General features: G+C 41.9%; 1 protein-coding gene and 1 long non-coding RNA gene across 2 annotated transcripts in view; both read right to left on the bottom strand.

Annotated features, from left to right (window-relative positions):
• Positions 1 to 180: 180 nt before the first annotated feature.
• Positions 181 to 14,025, bottom strand: LOC116687742 (uncharacterized). Its single transcript, XR_004331622.1, has 3 exons — positions 13,841 to 14,025; positions 2,337 to 2,339; positions 181 to 193 (listed from the first exon to the last, which is right to left on the bottom strand). It is a non-coding gene; the product is annotated as an uncharacterized LOC116687742 (long non-coding RNA).
• Positions 14,026 to 17,197: 3,172 nt separating this feature from the next.
• phkb (phosphorylase kinase, beta) overlaps positions 17,198 to 22,719 on the bottom strand; it is a 114,980-nt gene continuing 109,458 nt past the window's right edge. The window contains 4 exon segments of the mRNA XM_032520275.1: positions 17,198 to 19,254; positions 20,648 to 20,788; positions 21,088 to 21,195; positions 22,249 to 22,378. Of these exon segments, the coding sequence (XP_032376166.1) occupies positions 19,117 to 19,254; positions 20,648 to 20,788; positions 21,088 to 21,195; positions 22,249 to 22,378 (517 nt within the window). The 3' untranslated portion in view covers positions 17,198 to 19,116.

Here is a 22,719-nt window from a genome sequence, read left to right as displayed (position 1 = left end):
CCAAAAACTCTCTATTACAGGTTGTTTTTTTGAGTTTTTGGCCACTTGGGGGCACAACCACAAGATGCAAACACATTTACTCTTTTGTATACCAGCAGGTAACTTAATTACACATTGCACATATACAAAGCAGCTTTGGCATTCATTTGGTGTTGTGTTTCTGAATGCAAGTCCAATGTTAGCTCTGTTTTAGCTCTGATATGCTCTCCACCAACTCCTAAGGAAAACGTCTTGTATTTTAGCTGCTAAATTCTCCACTATGTTCACCAGCTGGACGCTAACTATGTCTGTCAGCCGTTTGTTGCTAGGCAGGTAGTGTACAGTGGCCAAAACTCTCCTTTTCCTTGGGTTTCTGCCGTGTTTTAAAACTATCTTTGAGCATCTTCCCGCTTTGTTGCTTCTTCCGAGATCTTCCATAGTTTGCATGGCCCTCAAACTTTATTTTCAATAATCGTCCTACGCAGATCCAAATTATTTGTAGCCTATTTTTGTATGACGTCACTCAAGTTGCCACATAGTCTATAAAACACAATTTACACACACAGTCCACACACTGCATACAATTTCAACCCATCTGTCCCTGCAACCTGCAACCTATTTAAAACGATGTAGACCTAAGCTGTAAGCTACATCTGTTCAGCTCATGCACAGTAATGTTGGTTTTTAATTTTTCTGGGAGTGACAGACATACTGACGCGGCATGTAATGGTCAGAGCTAAAAACTGCAATGGCCTAACATGATTTACTCCGTCAGTCGAAGCATCAGTATGTATCTCGGAGCAGAGAACAATAGGGGCCTCTAACTTCTAAAGGATGAGGCGAACTTGACAGTAATGGCTTCTGACTGTGACAGATACATTGGTGGCTGTCGGACTTGGTCATGGTTTCTGATGCTTCTTTGCTTCTGTCCACAAAGAATCTGCATGTCAGCGCAACCAGACACCAGCAGTAAATAATGACAACAAGAGCAACCGCCACGCACATGAGCTCATCTTTTGACAAGCTCCGCCCAGCCCTCAGCGGAGTGGCGGGGGAGCTTCAGAGCGCTGGTGACACGGCTCTTCTAGTCATCTGTTACAATAGAGGCCCGACTCGTTTCGTCTGATCCCACCGACCACTTTCAACTGCTGCCAGGGCCACAGGAAGCCAGTCATGCTCAGGGTGTGTGTGTGTGTGTGTTGGTGTGTGTGTGTGTGTGTGTGTGTGTGTGTGTGTGTGTGTGTGTGTGTGTGTGTCCAGCAGGGAAGGGGTCTCTTGTCTCTCGATTTTCCGCCCTGATTGGAGTGAATGAGTGGCCATTCTGTTGCCCTGCTGAATCTCTCCATCTCTTGCTATCTTTGAGTTCACAGAGTGGAGGCAGAATAACCCACTCTTCCAGCTCTCGGCCTGACATCATCCCGGGCCTGACGCCTGTTTACAAGCCAAGGATGCACACTGCTACAGACTATTAGCCTTTAAAAAGGTTTTATATTTGATTAATTGAATGCTCTTTGGTAGTACAGATTACAGAGAGCCTGTTGACTAACTGTTGACCTAAACTGTTTTTATGGATTTTTGATGCCAATAGGCTTTTTTAGTGGGTCGTTAATTTCCGTTTTTAATTACACCTGTGCTTGTCTACATACATATTTTATGGACCATAAACAATTGCAAATCATAACTCATTATCATAAAATGGCACTGTTCCATAGTAAACAGTATAACTAATACTTCTCTACCCATCACTTTTCGAAACCCTGTTTTTGTACCCATCATTTTTATTGTGTCAGATGACATCATTTTTTAATTTGTTGTTTTGTAATTATTTTTAAACATTTTCCTCTTACTGTCCAGCCGCCATAGTCAACAAATACAACAATATCTATCAGAAAGTTGATGCATCTGTAACACACATGACATTTCATTTTTTCTCCACCAGCACAATAATGAGTTTGTATCATAATTATATATAAGAACATAATATTATATATATAATATTGTAATTCTAAACACACACACACACACACACACACACACACACACACACACACACACACACAAATGCTGCTTCTCTACACAAAGCAGTAACATTTCGCCATCGCTGTGGAACTGTTAATTGACAGGATTAGTTTGTATGTTAGCGCAGGAAAAACACACCAATAATAGTGTGTAAAAATTGTAGAAATTGTTTTCAGCCAAAAAACAAGTGTACAGAAAAAGTTCCGCGTTTGCAGCTCTGGTGGATCACTTTCTGTTTGCCGTGTAGCTGCAGTAATGTGAGGAATGAATGAATCTGTAATCTTTACCTTCACCGTGTTAAATGTAACGAAGTGAAGCAGCTGAGCTCGACGAGCGACTCCCTCACAAAGCAGCCTGTGTTTGAGGAACTTATAAACAGTAGTTTCAAGTTTACCATGCATCTTACGCCACTCAGTTATACATTACATCTAACGGGATGGCAACCTTTCTTTTTAAATCAGCGCTCTTCCCTTCAAGTAAGCTGCCGCCTGCAGCAACTCATATTAAATGACTGTATACATCAGGGCATGCATGGTCTTGATGATGAACACTTTGTAGTGTGTGTGTGTGTGTGTGTGTGTGTGTGTGGTGTGTGTGTGTGTGTGTGTGTGTGTGTGTGTGTGTGTGTGTGTGCTACAGAATTTACCACTTTTTTTTGCAGATTTGTTTTCACTGTAACCAGGGATTGACTTTAAATATGCCAGACTTCCGCCTAATATCTCTTCAGATCCCTGTGAAAATGATGACTCAATCACGGCCCGGGGTAATGACTGTTTACACTCTACTTTACAGCAAGCTTTTTTAACGATCAATCTGTTCAGTGGGAGTGTTAACGCCCCAACTCGTATCCCTTGCCCCGGGTCTTTTGCTAATTTTCTTTAGCGAAGAACGGATAGGATAATGAGCATTTGGAACAGATATTCCACTGGCTTGTATGTAAAAGGTCTTCTGAAGGTGGAGGGCCAACAGTTGGGGGGGTTACATTGATTGAGGGTGCTCTGGCAAGCGTGTTTGCTCACATCCTCCCACACACCAGTGCCGAGCAGCAAACCCTGCATCTTCTCAGGCAGAAACACACACAGTTTGCAACACTACCATACTGCATATTGGTAGCACACACGCACATAGGAGCAAACAATACAATACACATACACACATGTGCATCCATAAATACATACATGCCTTGTTGTGTTGAAATGCAAAAACCAGAACAAAAGCAAGAGCAACATACATTTAGACATAAAAAACACACAGCTTAGCATGTTAATAATGCCATTTGTATATCATGTTTCATTATCATAATGTTCAAATGTGAACATTAATAGAATAATTTGTCATGGGGTGCAGCTGTGTTTTCCATTTCCTTCCCAGGCATCATCTATAAAATGAAATATCTGCCATGGTCGGATGTGAAGGCTGAAGTTTCATGAATGAGAAACACAATCTGGGAGATTGCAAAATGGAACTGTGAAGTTGTGTGTCTGTCCATATCCCCTCTGATAAGACACAGCCCATCGAGTGTCTGCATGAACCTGTGTCACCCACGCACACACACCCACAGACACATGCAGGGACCACTACCTGCTGTCAGAGGCATTTCAGGTAAATCAAACCAACAAAAGGAAACCATTTTCTGATCAGAGAAGGTGCCAGAACCTCAAAAGAGCAAAACACAACGTCTCTCTGTGCACTGACTGGCAAGGAAACATGAAAAACATGAGTGGGAAGACGTTACATTTAAAGCAAGTGTTGCACATCTCTGACTTGTACAGATCCTGTGAGATGTTCCACCGAAACAACAAGATGATAGAGTAAAAGTGACCAAACTCAAGAGTATTGTCCCCCTTATGGCCTTATCATCTGATCTTGTCTTTATCAGGCTGCGTTCACACAGCCACAACGGGATACAGTGTGGGGGGGGGGGGGTCTCACTAATTGGCCCATTTGTGTGACATTGTGCTGTGTTATTGTTGTTTGGCTGACGTTCAGCGCAGTGCTTGTAATTTAGTAGATTTTTTTACCCTCTCTGTGTTTTAGGGATGTTTCCGGTTTAATGTATGAGACTCTCCCACCAACTCAAGACCGGGGGTTACGTGGCCTGTATTTGTGTCACAGTGCCTCATTGTGAAGTTCCCATCGGAGCTTATTTGTGATCAGATGTGACTAGATTCCTGATAGTCTACCGTAGCCAGACCTTCCTCCACAGCGCTGCGGAGGAGGGTCTGGCTAGTCCACAAAGCTTTCTCGGATGGGAGAAAAATGAGCATCATGTTTATTGGCATTTCTTCAAACCAATCAGAAATCATCTTGGGCAGTGCTAAGCAGCAATGTGTACGCTCAGAAGTCTAGCTAGCTGTCTGCATTTACCCTGCAGAGATCTGAGGACCAGGTAACCATAGTCCTCAGATTGGACAGATAGTCTAGCTAGCTGTCTGGATTTACCCTGCAGAGATCTGAGGACCAGGTAACCATAGTCCTCAGATTGGACAGATAGTCTAGCTAGCTGTCTGGATTTACCCTGCAGAGATCTGAGGACCAGGTAACCATAGTCCTCAGAAATCCACCAGAGGTTAGAACACCAACACAGAGACAGAGGACAGGGACGGACATCCGGCCGAAAATGAGGCACAACCGGTGGATCTTCCGACAGCACCGGAGCAATCCCATGAATTGTCATCGACTAGATTCCTGATAATACCTTATGTTTTGTTCCCAGCAGGGTGCTCTCCTCTTTTCACATCACTCAGTTTGTGAACATGTGTGTACATATTTCCAAGCCCCAGGGTGAGCACTGGATTACAGAATGCGGGTGCGATGTGTAACGTCTGAAGTCAAAGTTGCAGGTCAAGTCATACCCAGAAAGAAGAACTGAGCCTTACACACATTTTTTTTAAAGTAATTCCTCAAATGACCACCATTTGAGCCATTAGGTCAGTAGTTACTGTCTAAAAAGCAGTGTTTCACTGCCCTAGTACTGTCAAGACTCTTCCTGTTGCACCTTCTGACCTCACCCTCACATCTGACAGTGATGTCATGGTGCACAGACACACCCTGGAGTACAATTCAGCATCACTACAGCAAGATGACAAGTTAAACTACTGGAGGTGAGAAAAAAAGACTTTCAGCATCTGTTAAGTTGCTCTTTAAAAGCACTTGTGTGTGCAGGCAGACCGCTGGCTGAGGAGGACACTTGACTACTCTGTTATTTGTGTTGTCAGTAACATTATTGCTCATTTCAACATTTCTACTTTTTGTGATTTTTGTGAGCGTACACGACAAGGAGTATAAAACGTAATGCACCAGACAATTACGTTTTATATTCCCTGTCATGTGTGCTGATCACTCACAGACATCACAAAAAGTGTAGACTTTTAGGGGTGAGTCATGGCGTACTGTTTTTAATCAATGTATGCATGAGCATGTGCAAAAAACAAACACTCTGCCACTCTGTTTCTGTTTGGCAGCTCTTAAGACAACTACGTGATGGTCAAACTGAGTTCACAGTGCAGAGAAATTATGAATCATTCTATAACAATCTACCTGAGTCAATCCATCACTTTCAAAAAGTGGACTGTTTTTTCCTGCATTATTGTTACCATACGGAAAACTGAGCAAGCAACACAACTTCGATAGAAACAGAAAACAATGAATTCGGAGTGGCAGAGAAGCACAGCAACAAATTACAATTGTACTGCATGGTATTGGACTTGTTGTACTGTTTCATTCAAAAGCTGCACAGTGCTGGCAGAGTACAGGCAGCAGTATAACCTGAGTTTAAATATGGCTCTTTATTCATTCATAGCGTTCCTGCTGCCTCAAGGCCACCATCTTTGGCAAACAGCGCTTTGTAAACCAACAAAAGTGCACTGCAAAGTACCAGGGTATAAGGAAGCTGTTATTAGAGCATGCATACAGCAGCTACGCTTTTGATACAAACCAAAGTACCAATTAGCAGCAGACAATGCTCAGGGTGCACAGGACTAGGAAATTAAAGCACTTAAAACGTGCAGGCGAGCAGGAGACGCAAACAAGCAAATGTGTCTTATTTTCTCATTCCCCCAGTATTCACTGTGGAGAGAAGCCAGGGTTTCTTACTCATGTATCACACATTTAATGAAGAAAACAGCCGCAAATGGTTTTAATGTGGATAACTCTACACATATACCGTGCATAAATCTGCCGACTAGGGAAAAGACAATATGTAATATAAGTCCTTTAGGGAAGGTACTACTAGAACTGTTGGGTCCTTTATTAAATTATGGAGTGTGTTGGAATGTATCTACCCACTCTTGCATTTGACCATGTGTGGCAACCATAGACTCTATAAAATATGGATGTAGTCTCCATAACATTACCCTTAGGTTGCTGAAGAGCCAAACGAAGCTCAAAGTGCGCTGCTCCCGGTTGCTGTGGCCGTCGCCATCTTGGCATTATCAGCTAATTAAAAAACAGGCGAAGAGGTGGAGCATGCAGACGCCGAGGCAGGCTGAGTCAAGCCGACAGTCCACACTCTCCTCCTGTAATGGCAGCCACCTGTCACTCAAAGCAGCATTGTTGATTATGCAGAACTTTAAGCCTTAATATAATTCAAACAGGTGAGTTTTAAAACTCTCCCCTGACAGAGTATTTTTACAGTGTGGTATTACGTTTGTAGTACTTTTACTTAAGAACGGCCTGACAAGACACCTAGTTGTAGATTTCACACACACAACTTTTTTAACTTTCCTAGGCAAATACAGACATGGAAACATGGAACAAACCCTGCACTAACACGGTACATATACAGTTTACAATGACAAATTATGACATACAACATGAAACGGGCTGAAATGACATATGCTGGGAGATGTCATCAGATTCAGCTGGCTAGCTAAGTAAACTAAGATTAGTTCCATAAATTGTTGCCTTGCTGGCTGTTCTCCAAATTGAGGCACCAATCACAACCACTTTACACGATGACAAGAGCACAGCAACAGTAGTCATGCAACAGAAAACTCCGATTGGACAGATAGTCCAGCTAGGCTAGGCTAGTCTGGATTCACTCTGCAGAGATCTGTGGACCAGGTAACCATAGTCCTCAGAAATCCTCCAGAGGTTAGAACGTCAACACAGAGACAGAGGACGGGGACGGACATGGGTGAAAAGACATGCATCTGGCGGAATTTCCTGCGGCACCAGAGCAATCCTGGAAGTGGAATGTCAAAGATATAGACTATGTTACATATAAGTCTCCCCAATGACCATATGTTTTTGATTCACATATTTTATGTCTTTATCAATTTTTGTTGCTAAATGTACGTCTGGGCTGTTAAACCCATCAGCATTTGTTTTATTAAATAGTTATATGAGACAACATGCAATACTCCGAACTATGAACTAGTGCAGGCAATCCACCTGTGTCTGGTCAATTTGTTGCTGTCTATCGTCATCTTGTGGCCGGCGTGGGTAATGCTAGGAGGTAAAACCATGACCAGAAAAAGATGGCTACGTTTCTGTGCTACTTTTGTAATGACTTAGATTTGGGTTTGTGCTGCCTTCATCTTTTCAGAGGTGAAAAGCACACACAACACATGAGAGATTGATTTACATTTGTATCTGCCTTTTGGATCAAATAGGCATACAAAACATTAAAAAAAATGTAATTTCTGACATTTCTGACAAGTGTATGTGATAGGATTTTACTGTCAGCCCCTGTATTTACTTATTTTTGTATTCTACTTTTGCTCTTTTTCCTCCAGCTGTTACTTTTGCCACTGCATGACTAAGTTACCCCACAGGGATCAGCCCAATGTTACGATATCTCATCTTAAACATAAATACAAAGTGTAGAGAAGGAGCCAGACAGTGAAGCAAAAAGACAGTCAGGTCCAAACAGATGGTTGAACTGACAGGCAGAGATAAAGATGATGTAGATAAGAAAGGAAGTGAAGATAAAAGAGCTATGATCAGCAGACGGTGTTGGTCAAGCACCAACATGACACCAGCAGATGTCAAATCACCGTCGGCACATCACCCTCCTGCTGCGTTGTGGGAGACAGATAGCTCAGCAGACAGCCCGTCCTGCCCCAGGGCAACACTGATTTATGGGCCAGTCCTACTGCACGGTCAGGGCGGGATGGAGGACAGGGTTCCTTCTTTCAGCAGCATTTGCACAGTGTGCACACTAAACTCGACTCCAGACTCTGCTGCAAAAAATATCAATTTTACAACTCTGAGAAGAAATCTGGGCTCATTTTCCAGTTCATACTTGTATTTTGGGTTTCTACATGTTGACACGCTATTGTGCGATTTAGTGTATGAAAAATCTATTGTTTTCATCCTACTGTCTGTCTGTATATACTATTACTCACCCTCTGTCTGATGCGCTTTGTTTTAGCACCTATTCTTTATGTTCCCCTCCGGAAAAGCTGCTCTCAATTGGCTTGTTAGAAAAATATATGGAGCACCTATGCAAGGGTAGTCTATATCCATGAACTTCCACTTCCGCGATTGTTTTGTTGTCGCTGGAAATTCTGCGGTATGTCTGTTAGCTTACACTTTCTTTGTGTTGTAATTCTAACCTGCGGCTGATTTCTGATGACTATGGTTACCTGGTCCTCAGATCTCTGCAGGGTAAATCCAGACAGCTAGCTAGACTATCTGTCCAATCTGAGGACTATGGTTACCTGGTCCTCAGATCTCTGCAGGGTAAATCCAGACAGCTAGCTAGACTATCTGTCCAATCTGAGGACTATGGTTACCTGGTCCTCAGATCTCTGCAGGGTAAATCCAGACAGCTAGCTAGACTATCTGTCCAATCTGAGGACTATGGTTACCTGGTCCTCAGGTCTCTGCAAGGTAAATCCATACAGCTAGCTAGACTATCTGTCCAATCTGAGGACTATAGTTACCTGGTCCTTAGATCTCTGCAGGGTAAATCCAGACAGCTAGCTAGACTATCTGTCCAATCTGAGGACTATGGTTACCTGGTCCTCAGATCTCTGCAGGGTAAATCCAGACAGCTAGCTGGACTATCTGTCCAATCTGAGGACTATGGTTACCTGGTCCTCAGATCTCTGCAGGGTAAATCCAGACAGCTAGCTAGACTATCTGTCCAATCTGAGGACTATGGTTACCTGGTCCTCAGATCTCTGCAGGGTAAATCCAGACAGCTAGCTAGACTATCTGTCCAATCTGAGGACTATGGTTACCTGGTCCTCAGATCTCTGCAGGGTAAATCCAGACAGCTAGCTAGACTATCTGTCCAATCTGAGGACTATGGTTACCTGGTCCTCAGATCTCTGCAGGGTAAATCCAGACAGCTAGCTGACTATCTGTCTAATTGGAGTTTTCTATTACATGACTAAAACAGCCTTTGAACGAACACTGGAAATGTCCCACCAAAACAAGTTCCTTCCAGAGGCTATTTTACAGAGGCACCGTGACTCCGTCCAGCCAAGACAATTGTGATTGGTTTAAAGAAAAAGTTTAATAAACCAGAGCTTGTATTTCTCCCATCCCAGAATGCTGTGTGCACTACGCAGACCCTCCTCCACACCGCTGAGGAGGAAGGTCTGGCAACGAGAGACTAGGCTAAGGTAATTCTCAAGCAGTGGGTGAAGATACTCAGGCGGGGGGTGATGTGTTCTAGTGAGTCTGCATGTGACATACAAAGTGGGCTTGATGAATCCCATGTTTCTGAGCAGAAAGGAATCATTTCTTTTTTGTTTACTTGCTACTCCTAAACTTTAACATGAATGGGTACGTTTCAACGGGTCAATAGTTGGTTTCTTTCCCGCAAGGATTCTGAAAACAAATCTGAGTCATATAGAAGTGGAATATTGCAGGTCTCTGGAACAATTTCTTACTTTTTTTGAGAAGAAAAACAAACTAAATCATAACACTAAATAAAACATTTGTTCTGTTTTTTGCCGTGTACACGGCTTGGACTTTGACCTGATGTTGCCCTATTGTTTTCCTTCAACTCTTCCTCTGGAGGCATACTGTAACCTTGTGTTTGACCACACAGGTCAGAGAGCAAGCTCAGCTATTTTACCTCTGGAAAAGTTCAGCTGCCTTTTTTCAGCTGTTTGACCCAGCCAGTAAAACAGCTGACCTGTAGGTATGGTAGTATGTATATATATATATATATATATATATATATATATATATTATAGTATACAGGATGAAGCAGGGAAAGTCTATGTTTAGGTTGGCTTCTATATTATGTTGTGTGTGTACAGTTTGGATTCAATACAATGGTTTTATGTTTAAAAAAATTAGAAAAAAGGAAAAGTCTCTGTACAAAACTGGCAGTGTGTGTGCTTTTGAACACGGTTTTCACGTGCAAGATTTGCTTCATCGATCTGTTTTTATGGCCATAATGTAACAAGTTGGCAGACAAAGAGCACCATTGGCGTTCCAATATTCAGTATTCCAATATTCACTCTCCATTCAGCTCTATTTTGGTCTCCACCAACTCCTGGGGGAAATATCTGTCTCTTTGGCTTCTAAATGCTCCACTTTGTTCACGAGGTACTTGGTACTACTTTGTCTCTCTGTCATTTGGTGCTCATTCAAATCCTTAATTATGTGAATTATGTAAATAATGTATAATAACATTCCTTTATGTAAATACCGTACGTATCCAATTCCTTATATTTCTTTATTTCTTGTATTTCTACTCTATTTATAATATTGTGCAACTACAACACAGAGTTTCCCTTCGGGGATCAATAAAGTATTTCTGATTCTGATTCTGATTCTGATATGTTGAAAACCATCATCACCATCTGTCCAAAAAACAAAGCCTATAGAATTAGGGTCTCCCCCCATGTCTCAGGGCTTCCTGTAGTTTTCTTAATTGACTGAGAAAGAAGCGGGCCAGGTTTCTTTCCAGGCTCCTGTCGGGCTTGAACTCACTCTGGTCCCACAGTCCATTTCCTCTCTGTCAACCTCCTGCTGCGAGGGGTTTCTCTCTGGCAAGGTCAGGGGCTCCAGTACTTCACCCAGTCTCCTTGCAGATTTCCCATCAGTCTGGACCCACTGCAGAGATCCACACACCGTAGGAGGTTGGACATCAATGTCCTTCACCTCTTATTTTCCCCATTTCCTGCCCCCTCTCTTTCACATGTTCCGTCAGCTTCTATCATCCTTTGGTCAGACTGCACGTCTGCCACCTTATCTTACATTTCCTCCTTCTACATCTCTGTGTCCATGTCCCTCTACCCCCCCCCCCCCCCCCCCCCCATATCTTTCTCCACCTTTGTTCCTCACCTCCTCCTGTCCTCTTCTGTGAATGTGCAGAAAGAATTAACCCTCACTTGGGTCCGGCCCCGAGCGATGGAGAAGATTAAATTACCCCAGGAAGGGTAACATTTTCCTGGGAGGTGTCCAGATGGAAAGTTGGTGCTGAGACCTTCATGTTAATCTCCGTTACATCTGCCCACAGTGTCCTCCTTCTCAGGCAGACACGGACACACACGGGAGTGTGTGAATGGGAGGATCTGTTCATCCTGTTGTTAACCTCACATTTTCCTCTCTTTATAAATTAATTATCAATAAATGATTAAATAGCAACATTTGACATTTAAAGTTTGTTGAAGGGTGCTTCCCTATCTTGGTGAAATGAAATATAATTTAAGATCTTAAGTAATAATTAGGTGTGGAAATGGATTATTGAGTAAACATAAAGTCCTGAATCCTCAAAACCCCCAAAAAAGAGACATACAAAACTCAGCATCATCAGTAGTGTCATAATCATACCTACTCTATGTTTTTTTTAAAGTACTTGTGTCTGTACTTCCCCTATAGAATATTTCTTCTAGCACGTTTTGCATTCACACACACAGTACATATACATTATATAGACAGTATATATTTGTTTCTAGCCACACTAGAGACGTGGTTCTCGGAATGGCAACCATATTGGATCAGTTTGAAATATTTCGGCAACTACTGGATGGCTTGTAATGAAGTCTTGTATGGGCATTCAAGATCCCCAGAGAAAGAGTTTCAATGATTTTCATCATGTGACATTTCATCCTGAGCAAATTATCATGTCCAAATGTTATTTTGTCAGTACGTCGGTTTATGACCAAACACCTGCAACAATAATGACATGTTAGCATCCAACACAGTGAAGAAGGAGTGAAAGGAGGTTAACTGATGTCATTATCTGATGCACACGTCTCTATAAGCCCCTGTGCATCACACAGGACCACAATAAGAATACATGTAATCATCTTTCCCCTAGTGTTAGTTCTCACATTTGTTTCTCATACATTACATTATATAAATGTACATTTATCTAATCTATCTCATCTCTGTTGTACGGCTTCTGGAAGAAGAAAAGAAACTGCCTTCCCTTTGTTTTGCAGGTGATCTTTAGTGCATTCCTGATGACATCAGCCCAACGTTGTTATAAAGAACATTTGGGGGTCAATGATAATTGTATGGGCCTTTATTGAAAACTTGTTCAGTCTGTAGCTGTGCCAAGGATGACATCATCATTGTGATCATCGTCACCACCACTGATGCTGTGCTACTGTGCACAAAGCATCCAGCAGCGAGCTGCTTATAGCAACAGTCAGGCTTCTCAGTGGGAGCTGTTTGGGTTTTTTATGAAAGACAATGAAATACTTTAGACAGAGGTGATATGTGTGTAGTGTTGTTTCAGCTCAGCCTGCACGCTGGCAATTATTGGCAATTGTGAAAGTGCATTTGATACATTATTTGCCTAAACTTTATCTTCAGCACCTTTGCAACAAATGGGCGATAAGCTTGAAAGTGGCCCTGTGCTTGTTTCCAATTAATTAAGCAATGGATTGGTGCCCAAAAATGCTGCAAAGCATGTTTGTTAGGGAGTCCCAAAACACAGGAGTGTTTGTATTGGGTATGGTGCCTCCACCGAGCAAATTTACTCACATTTGGTCACAGGGCCACATCACCTGGAAATTCAAATTCTAACTGTTTGCCCCACAAACAGTATCGTAGGCTATTTAAAGTAAATATCGACATCTGTGCATTAGGGAAATAGTTCATACACAGGTCTTTAACCAGTGGAAGAATGTAACTAAGTGCATTTACTCAAGTACTGCATTTGAGTCTAAATGTTGAGGTACTTGTACTTTACCTGAGTCTTCTCTTTTCATGCCACTTTCTACTTGTACTCCGCTATATTTCAGAGAGAAATATTCTACTTTTACTTCACTACATTCATCTGACAGCTTTAGGTACAAGTTACTTTACAAGTGACAGTAAGATGTTTGCACACAACACACATGTAGTTTATAAAAATATTACATTTAATTATAAATTAAACTACCCAACAATATACAGCACATAACTACATGCAGCTCTACAAAGTGAACTACTTTTGTTATCTCATGTTGTAGATGTTAAGCCACAAAAGAAAATATGGCTTACCAGTCAGGGTCTGTGTGTGTGTGTTTGTGTGTGTGTGTGTGTGTGTGTGTGTGGTGTTGTGTGTGTGTGTGTGTGTGTGTGTGTGTGTGGATGTGTGTGTGTGTGTGTGTGTGTGTGTTTTGTGTCTAAGCTTGCTGCCACCTCTAATATGAGATGTTGATAGATGTGTGTCACCTTGGTTTTCTTGATGACAGATGCTGAGTTATGGGACCACAGCAGCACCAGCAGGTTATAACCCAAGCAAACTGTTAAGAAGGACCACAATGCACTGCTGTCCCGCTGCCCTCCAGAAGACAATCTGCTATTTAGCTGCACATTTTAAAGTGCTCATGTCTTGCTTTTGGCTTCTTCACTTTCCTTTATTGTGTTATTTATCTTTTTTGTGCAAGGTATAGGTTTACAAAGTGAAAAAGCCAAAATCCCCCTCCCCATTTACAGCCTTTACTTTAGAGACAAACGTGTGTCACTATGTAACACGTTATATGCTCGGCTAGCTGCTAGCGTAGCACGCCCTCATACTCTGCTTCTGACTGGCTAGTAGTCCTTACCTAGGTACTGTCAGGGCCCTCATACTCTGCTCCTGACTGGCTAGTAGTCCTTACCTAGGTACTGTCAGGACCCTCATACTCTGCTTGTGACTGGCTAGTAGTCCTTACCTAGGTACTGTCAGGGCCTCATACTCTGCTTCTGACTGGCTAGTAGTCCTTACCTAGGTACTGTCAGGGCCCTCATACTCTGCTTCTGACTGGCTAGTAGTCCTTACCTAGGTACTGTCAGGACCCTCATACTCTGCTTCTGACTGGCTAGTAGTCCTTACCTAGGTACTGTCAGGGCCCTCATACTCTGCTTCTGACTGGCTAGTAGTCCTTACCTAGGTACTGTCAGTAAATAGTTTCCGCAGAGAACTTGTTTTAGTGGAACATGTGTATGTTCAAAAGTAGCTTTTGTCATGCAACAGAAAACTCCGATTGGACAGATAGTCTAGCTAGCTGTCTGGATTTACCCTGCAGAGATCTGAGGACCAGGTAACCATAGTCACAGAAATCCAGCAGAGGTTGGAACGCCAACACAAAGACAGAGGAAGGGGACGGACACCCAGTCAGTCACATTAGGAACATCAATTTCCGGCGGCACCTGAACAATCCCCAAAATGAAATGTCGTCAATATAGACTATAGTAACACTGATATTGTTGTGATTCCAGCTCAAAACAAAACTTAAAAGGCCAAGTATGCTTCAACAGAACTTCCAATCATAAATGTTGAGATAATTCAGTCTGGACCAAAGTGGTGGACCGACGGACCATCATTGCCATTCCTTGAACCTCAGGATTTGCCAGAAAGACCACCCCCACCAATGACTGATGTATATATGATATATGACGACCACCTGTAGATTGGCTCTATAATTCCCCAGTGGTTGGCTGCCTGCAGACTAAACACATTAATATGGAGTTTTATCAACTGTCTGGCAGTCACTTACATCTCAAACCCAGATAACGACAGGGGAGGAGGCAGCGAATGTCCTGCTGGATTCTAGCAGGAGGTGTGATAGAGATACGCAGGAGGGAAGGCTGTGTTCACTGCCATGGGAGAAACCTCCGCTGTTCAACAGTCAATCACAGCACACCATACGAGTGTGTCAGCTGTGATTATGCTGCCTATCTGTTATCACCATGTCGACAAAACGCTTCCAGAGAAACGTATGGTTGACGTGTGTGTGTGTGTGTGTGTGGGTGTGAGAAAAGAAAAGAAAGAAGAAAATATAAAGAGTGAAGGGATAGGCCAGCTGGGAAATGCTCTCCTATGTCTGCAGTTCATTTATCTATCACCATAATATTTCAATACTTCTTATTTCACTGGTTCGCTATTCAAACACACTTTGGTTTCAATGGACATAACTCACGTCATCTTATCCTCTCTTTACTCACACTTCTGTGTAATATAATTATCAGCCACAATCCATTTAGATTTTGTTGGCCACAGTTCCTGGCGTAACACACGTGAAGGCCTCTAAGGCCCCTGATCTTTGTGCTGCTTCCTGTTCCTGTCCTAATGTCCCTCCCTGTTCCTCTCCATTCGGCCAATCAGCAGGGCCCGTTGCCAGCTCCCACCTGTTTGTTTTTCTCCCGACGGACAAGGACTGACAACCCCAAACCACTCTGGCCACCCACCTGGTGTGCCCTTTGGTCAGAGAATAACAAAGCAATACGACGCTGAGGTGGAGCCTGACCGGTTTCCTGAGTTGAATTACAGTACGTTAATTATGGGCAGCACAGAGAAAACGTATGATGTATTTGAGGATTAATCCATTGATCAGTATCCACGTAGGATAACTGCTAATAATGTTTTTTATTTTTTTTTTATTTTGTGCAGCAGCAGCCCTCTTTTATCTAATACTACACATTTAATGGCGTATTGCAAAATTGAAGAGAGCAATAGCCAATTGTGAGGAATCAATGCAGAATCGATAATTGATTTTCTGGTTATGGCAGGTCATGGACATGAATGCACATTATTTGACTTTCCATGCATTATCTTTATCCATTTACCTATTTGCTGTGATTAATAATACATAGCACAGAAACACCCCAGACATAACCATTTTATTTCTTGACCTCTGCTTCCTCCTAGTGGTCTGAGGAGACATAGACTCCTAAACTCCAGGATAGAAATGGCAACAACATAACCATGCTACACAAAAAAATATAATAACACGCCGGCCCCTGCCTCTGACTATTTTCATTCTATTTTTTTGTAGATGGGAAGATAAATTGGGGAAATTGAAATCTCTAATTATACATTTTCTCATCCTAGACAGATAGATAGATAGATAGATAGATAGATAGATAGATAGATAGATAGATAGATAGATAGACAGATAAATAGATAGATATATAGCAGTGCATACTGGTGTTGATTTTGATTATTTAAAATATGTAGCAGAGGCCAAAATATCCTGATTTTCTGCAGTCCCAAAACAACGGATGCTACAAATTCCAGCATCTTTTTTTGTCATGCCCTCCCTGGTGACATCATCAAGGCAATTCTTTTGTAGCCAACAGTTGTTTTAACAGCATAAGTAGTAATCCACCTGTAAGAGTAATACTGTTTCTGTGGAGTTCCGTTTTTAAGCATCCCTAAAGATTAAAGGAGATATCTTTTCTCTAAGATAACATTAAAACATGATTCTGTATCTTACATTCCAAGGTGAAGAGCTAATTAGCATCAACTATACAAAAGCAAACTAAAACATAGATATGAAAACAACTTTAAACCTTTTGAGATCCCTCACTTCGTGTTGACAGAAACTTGCTTATTTTGCATCATTCTTGGTGAAGAATCGATTTATTAAACAAGACAGGCAAGATCTCCTCTCACCAGCATGCAGCTTGATCTGAATATATCAAGTGAGTGTGAGGCAGAGCTCATTTATCTTCTCCTCTGGCTCTCGCCCACCTCGCCACCACTCTCTGCCAGTCAGTCAGGCAGTGTTGCAGACAGCACACACAGCCTCGGTGGCGAGATGCAGATTGATAAGGGGTCCGGGCATCATAAGTGGGCGTAACTGGTAGGATCCGATACAATGCCAACACAGCGCTCAGGGCTGTAGCAGCCACGCTCCATTTCTGCTGCAGTTTTAGCCAAGAAACAAGAGCTTTTTGCTTCATGTGAAGCCATTGTATGCCTGTATTTCATAATCACGGAACTGTAGAATAAATGGAGAGATGTTCCAGAAACACAATGCAAACCAGTATTTACACATATGATAGTAAAGTGACACGGAGGTAAGTGTTTATAGTCTCTATGTCAACTTTATTCTTTGAATCTACAGTTTCAAGTTAAAAATACTTCTTTTGAACAACGGTAAACAACACACAAACATACACACACACACACACAGACACAGACACACACGTGACAAGGTTGGGCAGATTCATCACAGTGATGCTATTTAGAAAGGCATGCTTTAAAATAAATCAAAGTGAATTTTGTATGATTTCTGCTGAAGGATGACAGTCTTCACTGTTGCCCACGTTCAACAAAACAGCATGAACTAAAGGTTCCTCAGTCCCAGGACTTCAGATGAGCAGTAGTCATTGTCATGCGGAGCCCTACTGTGCAAAACAGGCCTCTCAGGAACTCTATTTTGTAGCCTATCACATTCAGAGAAACTGTCCCCATGGTTATAGCAAACCGGACCTGTTGTCATGCGGCAAACTGTGCATGCATAGAGGTAAGAGGACACAGCGTTCCACTAAGAGAAACTCAACATAGTGCACCAAACACCTCACGTCAGCTGAAAATTCACATGAAAACCAAATATCTCTATGCAGCGGTTCTAAAACCTTCTAATGCCAAAGCCCTATAGATGGTTTAGATGAAGATAACCAGATGAAAATTCATAAAGTTATACTGATGGAACATGGCAAAAGTACCTACTTTTTATATCTGGTGATATATGATACATTTGAAAGGTCCCTGGCAGCCAAACGCATCAATCTGAGAACCCCAAATGATACATCATGAGCTTGTACTGACTTACTATGTAAAAGCTATAGGTTACTGCAATTATTGTATCTAATATCATTGTTCGTTTCTCAGAGTTCATAGTTGCATTCTTTTTAAGTGCCTGAATACAAAACATTTGTACATTTGGATTTTTAAGCAGAGCCAAATATTAAAAAAATAGTTTGTCATTTTTTTTATAGATGATGATTCTCTTTGTTACAGAGCGTTCGACGAGAAGATTAACACAACTCTCATGACTGTACGCTAAAAATTAAGCTACTGCCAGCAACCTGCTAGCTTAGCTTAAGTTAGCATAACATTTTAACTTTGGACAAAGCCAGGTTAGCTCCCCCCCCCCAGTTTTCAGTGTTAATGCTAAGCTAAGATAAGCTAACCCAAAGCTATTATCACCAGTGTAATTTTTTTCCTTCAATTAATTTAATTTAGATTGTTTCTTTTAAGAAAATAGGTATATTTGATGAAAGGGCACAATAACAGTAGATCGTTGCCGGGTACCATTTTGACATAGCTAGCCAGCGATGGTAATTAATTAATTAACACTTTTGAGTTTGAATACACGGCTGGGACACTGAACTCTGGCAACAACAAGAGGTGCAAGGTTATACAGGTGCTAGTGAGTTAAGCACAACCGGTGGACCTCTAGTATATTAACCCTTGGAACACAGTGCAGACGTGCTAATCTACAGCATCCAGGCAGAGGATAACACAACAGCTTGCTAGTTATGGTATGTGATTAGCTAGTTATGTGTCATTTGACATGACTAGCCACTAATGGTAAAAAATAAAATAAAATAACTAGAATTGTATTAAAATCTTACACAGCACAGTTAGGATACTGTGTAGAAATGTGTAGAGGTAAAATCAACAAGGACCTGATGATGAGTATTTCCCCCAATTCTTAACATTGATGTTGTTATATTAAACATGATGGCTGGATGTATTTTAACGACTGGAGCAAACTGCAGACATGCTCATCTACACCTATGGAGGCTGTAGCTGTTAAGGACAAAGTCCAGGGAAAAGGTCGCTTGCAGGAGCGGGCAGAGTCCTCCTGCAGGGGGGACGGCAGAGGTTAGAGGTTCTCTTCTGAATACATGTGATGGATACTCAGTAGACCTTGGCGGACCATTTAAAGACTACACTGCAGCAGGCCGGGCTGGGGGGGTCAAAGCGTTGTAAATCTAGCTAACAGAGCACGGGTCGTCCTTGCAGGGCTTGACATCCCCCTGCAGCAAAAGGATCATCACAGCCTTGGTCAGGTAGCTGGAGGTGCCTCTCTTTCCCATCGGTGGGGTGTTGTAGAATGCCTCCATGCCATCCTGGCAGAGACACAGATGAAAAGTATTTTGAAGATTTGAAGTGCCCATGAGAGCTAAAACAATCCTAGCAGGATCATATCTCTCAAATTTATTAAGGAGTTGGAGGATGGCAGGTTGCCTCTCTTAGGCTTTTAAATACAATGGAATTAGGCTCAAAGTTTAGGGAGCACATTGATTTTGAAAGGTGATGAGATAATATTGCGGCTGACACTCACAGGTCACATTCAAATGTTATAATATCACTTTACTTAACTAAGCATTTGTAAACAGGAGGGTTTGCTTTAACGCCAGGGGCCGAGGCCCGTAGTCATCACTAAAGAGCCAATAAAGACTAGAATCCCATTTTCTATAACGGTTACCAACAAAATAAAAGATGTAATTAAACTGTATTCATATTGTGGGGGCAATTTGCTCACAGGAAGTAAAAAACAAACATCGAGGATTTCCTGCTGAGTCAACCTTAGCCAGCCATCGTGAGCTAACGTTAGCTTTGTAGAACTCAGTGGACTTCAAGTTCAAGTTCAAAATTTATTGTCATATGCACTTTAGTACAAGTACCACAGCAATGAAATACAGTATGCCCTATTGCACTCTCTCAGCACCAGTCAACAGTAACAATCAATAACAATAATATAGGTTAAAAACATAAAACCATTTAACCACCAAAATAAACAGTGGCTAAGTGACTAAACACAGACCCCAGCCCTCCTTCCTGCTGCGCTATCATTCAACAACCTGATTACTTCTGATGACTTCCCCAACGGAATTAAAGTGTGACTCTCGCCAGAATGCCATGTTGGGTCTTTTGGTGAATATACATGAGTCAAACCTTTGTTTAAATGCATAATTAGAACGGAAATGCCACTTTTAACAATGACAGTATTGTCTTTTTTTTGACTGAACGGGAGAGCTAGGGGCGCTACTATGATAGCGTCATGTTACGCGATCCGCTATCTTGCCTGTCAAAAATAGTCAATCTCCCAATGAACGGACTCCGTAGGAGGAAATCTCATTCTTATATGAGGCTCCTTTTTCAACTACAAGGTCAATATTGTTTTTCACTAACGACAAAACAAAAAATGATGTGTGCATTCATATGGAACGAAGCTTTTGGACCTTTCCATCTTGACTCTCCTCCCTGTTACGTGTCATTTGGAGATTGACTCTTTTTGACTGGCAAGATGGACGGTGACCGGAAAAAGGGAGTTGTATAATATGACTTATTTAATCCGAGGAATCGCTTCAGATAAATATAGTGAAGAGCATGTGTGTGTTTCAGTACAAATGTTTCTAAAACTGTTTTTTGATTCAACTCTGAACTGGAATGTTAAAATAGAAATGGTGGAGAAAGGGTGTGCTCAAGGGTCTCTTCCCCAGAGGGAAGCCACTCTACCTGCTTCTCTATGCCTTCCAAGCGGCTGCGATCCCTCTGGAAATCATTGAAGGCTTGCTTGACCAGATCGTCCAGATCCACCTTGTCACTGAACTCCAGCTCCGGGTTTCTCTCCAGCACGATGGACACCACCATCAGCAGCTGCTCACACGGTAGAGATAGGACAAGGCTGTCAGAAACTTTTCTTAAAGGTCTAAACCTCACTTTATTGGAGTAACAATGAGTCTCACAACCAATCCTTAAACAAAATGGATAGGCAGTAAAGAATTGCGAAGAAGTGGAGTCACTTAATATCCTCCCTGCTTGAACAGATGTGATTGATGGCAGAATAAAGAGAGCAAAGTCAATGTCATGCTGAGTACAAATCCATAACCTTTCATTTGATTTAAGTTTGCTTTAAGTGTTTCGATTCGGCCCTATCTGTGCACTTTGGTGGTTACCTCTACTATGATTTGTCTGTACTCAGGCAGGACGATTTTCTTCAGTGTGTCCTCCACCAGCAGGGAGAAGTTCATCTCATACATGGTCATGTCAGACAGTGTCGGTTGCTGCAAAGGGACAATAAGTAAGAAAGAAAGAAAAACCTGGTTGATGTGAGTGTGAACAGACATGGCAGCCGCTGTAATTTATGATCATTGTGTATGTCCAGTGTGTGTTTGGGAGCAGTAATGACATTACCACAGGGCGGTAATGTTCCTTCCAATTATTTTGTCCTGATTAAAGCGTCACATTGAATCTTAACTACATTAACTTGAGCACAAAAAAGCAGATAGTCTTCTCAGAAAGAAGATTTCTCGTCTCCTGTGCACTAACAACCTGTCCATCATTAGATTCAAAGTTGTATACAGAGCTATTTTTTTAAAGGAAGTAACATAGGTTTTATCAAGGGTAAGTTTTAAAAAGAAACGGAAATATCAACTTCACTTTAAATGTCCCATGGAATGAAAATTTCCCTTTATGAGTTTTTTTAACATTAATATGCTTACCCCCAGCCTGCCTATGGCCCCCCAGGGTCTAGAAATGGTGATAGGTGTAAACCGAGCCCTGGGTATCCTGCTCTGCCTTTGAGAAAATGAAAGCTAAGATGGGCCAATCTGGAATCTTCCCCTTATGTTTCCTTATTAATATGAGAGAGACTTCAGATACAGTATTAGGGGACCACCACAAAAAGACCTATTACAAAAGCAGAACGAATTTAATGACATCACTGACTTTTGTTGTTGTCTGATAACTATGATGATTAAAAGTGATTTTCAACTATGCTGAATTTAGATTCTTTGTATTACTCAAAAAATATATCTATGTTCACCAGCTCAGTTTCCATTCTGCAATTGTGCAATTGTGATATCTTGTGTATCTGTTCCATATGTGTAGAGTATTTTTGGCGGACCCTGTCACTAGTACTTGAACCAACTTATAAATACGAACACCGAATTTAAGTACTCTATAAAAGACTGCAAAACATAGAGTCGTGTGTCTGTATGGCATTCATGTTTCTATAACCCGTAGATGTCTGGCTATCAGCACACAATACACAGTGTTCCTTTGACCAGCATTGCTCAGAGTATTCATCCTGCAGCAGTGTGAAGGAAAGCAGGTACCTGTGGGAGGTAAGTCCCAGCCACCGTAAAACCATTGGGGGTCCTCTCCAGGATCTGCCACACACGATCATGAAAGCCCAGAGGGGTTCTGTTCAGAGAGCCATCGATCTGACGCCTGTTCAGCCAAGACCTGGGGGCAAGACAAGGGGGAATCTGTTGAACCGAGTTTTAGAGACTGGGAAAATATAATGTTGACAGCCGTTGTTACAGAGGAGGTTTTGTCTAGACATTCAGTGTGTTTTAGATTAGACGCGATAAGATAAAAATATAATGATCCCCATGGGGGAAATTGGGCTGCGGCAGCAGCAGATTATAAGATATGGACAAGGCAGAAGATAACATAATTCAAACAAAAAAAAAGACGTGTGAATGCATTAAGATAACAACACTGCGTCTTCAAAAAGGCAGACTTGTGAGTAATAAGGGATGGTAGAGCACAGGTAATGTTCTGCATGACGTGACCATGTGTGT

Source organism: Etheostoma spectabile, chromosome 1 (assembly GCF_008692095.1).
Source record: "Etheostoma spectabile isolate EspeVRDwgs_2016 chromosome 1, UIUC_Espe_1.0, whole genome shotgun sequence".
Classification (NCBI taxonomy): Eukaryota; Metazoa; Chordata; class Actinopteri; order Perciformes; family Percidae; genus Etheostoma; species Etheostoma spectabile.
Note: the sequence above shows the minus strand (reverse complement) of the source record. Positions and strands in the feature narration are given on the sequence as shown.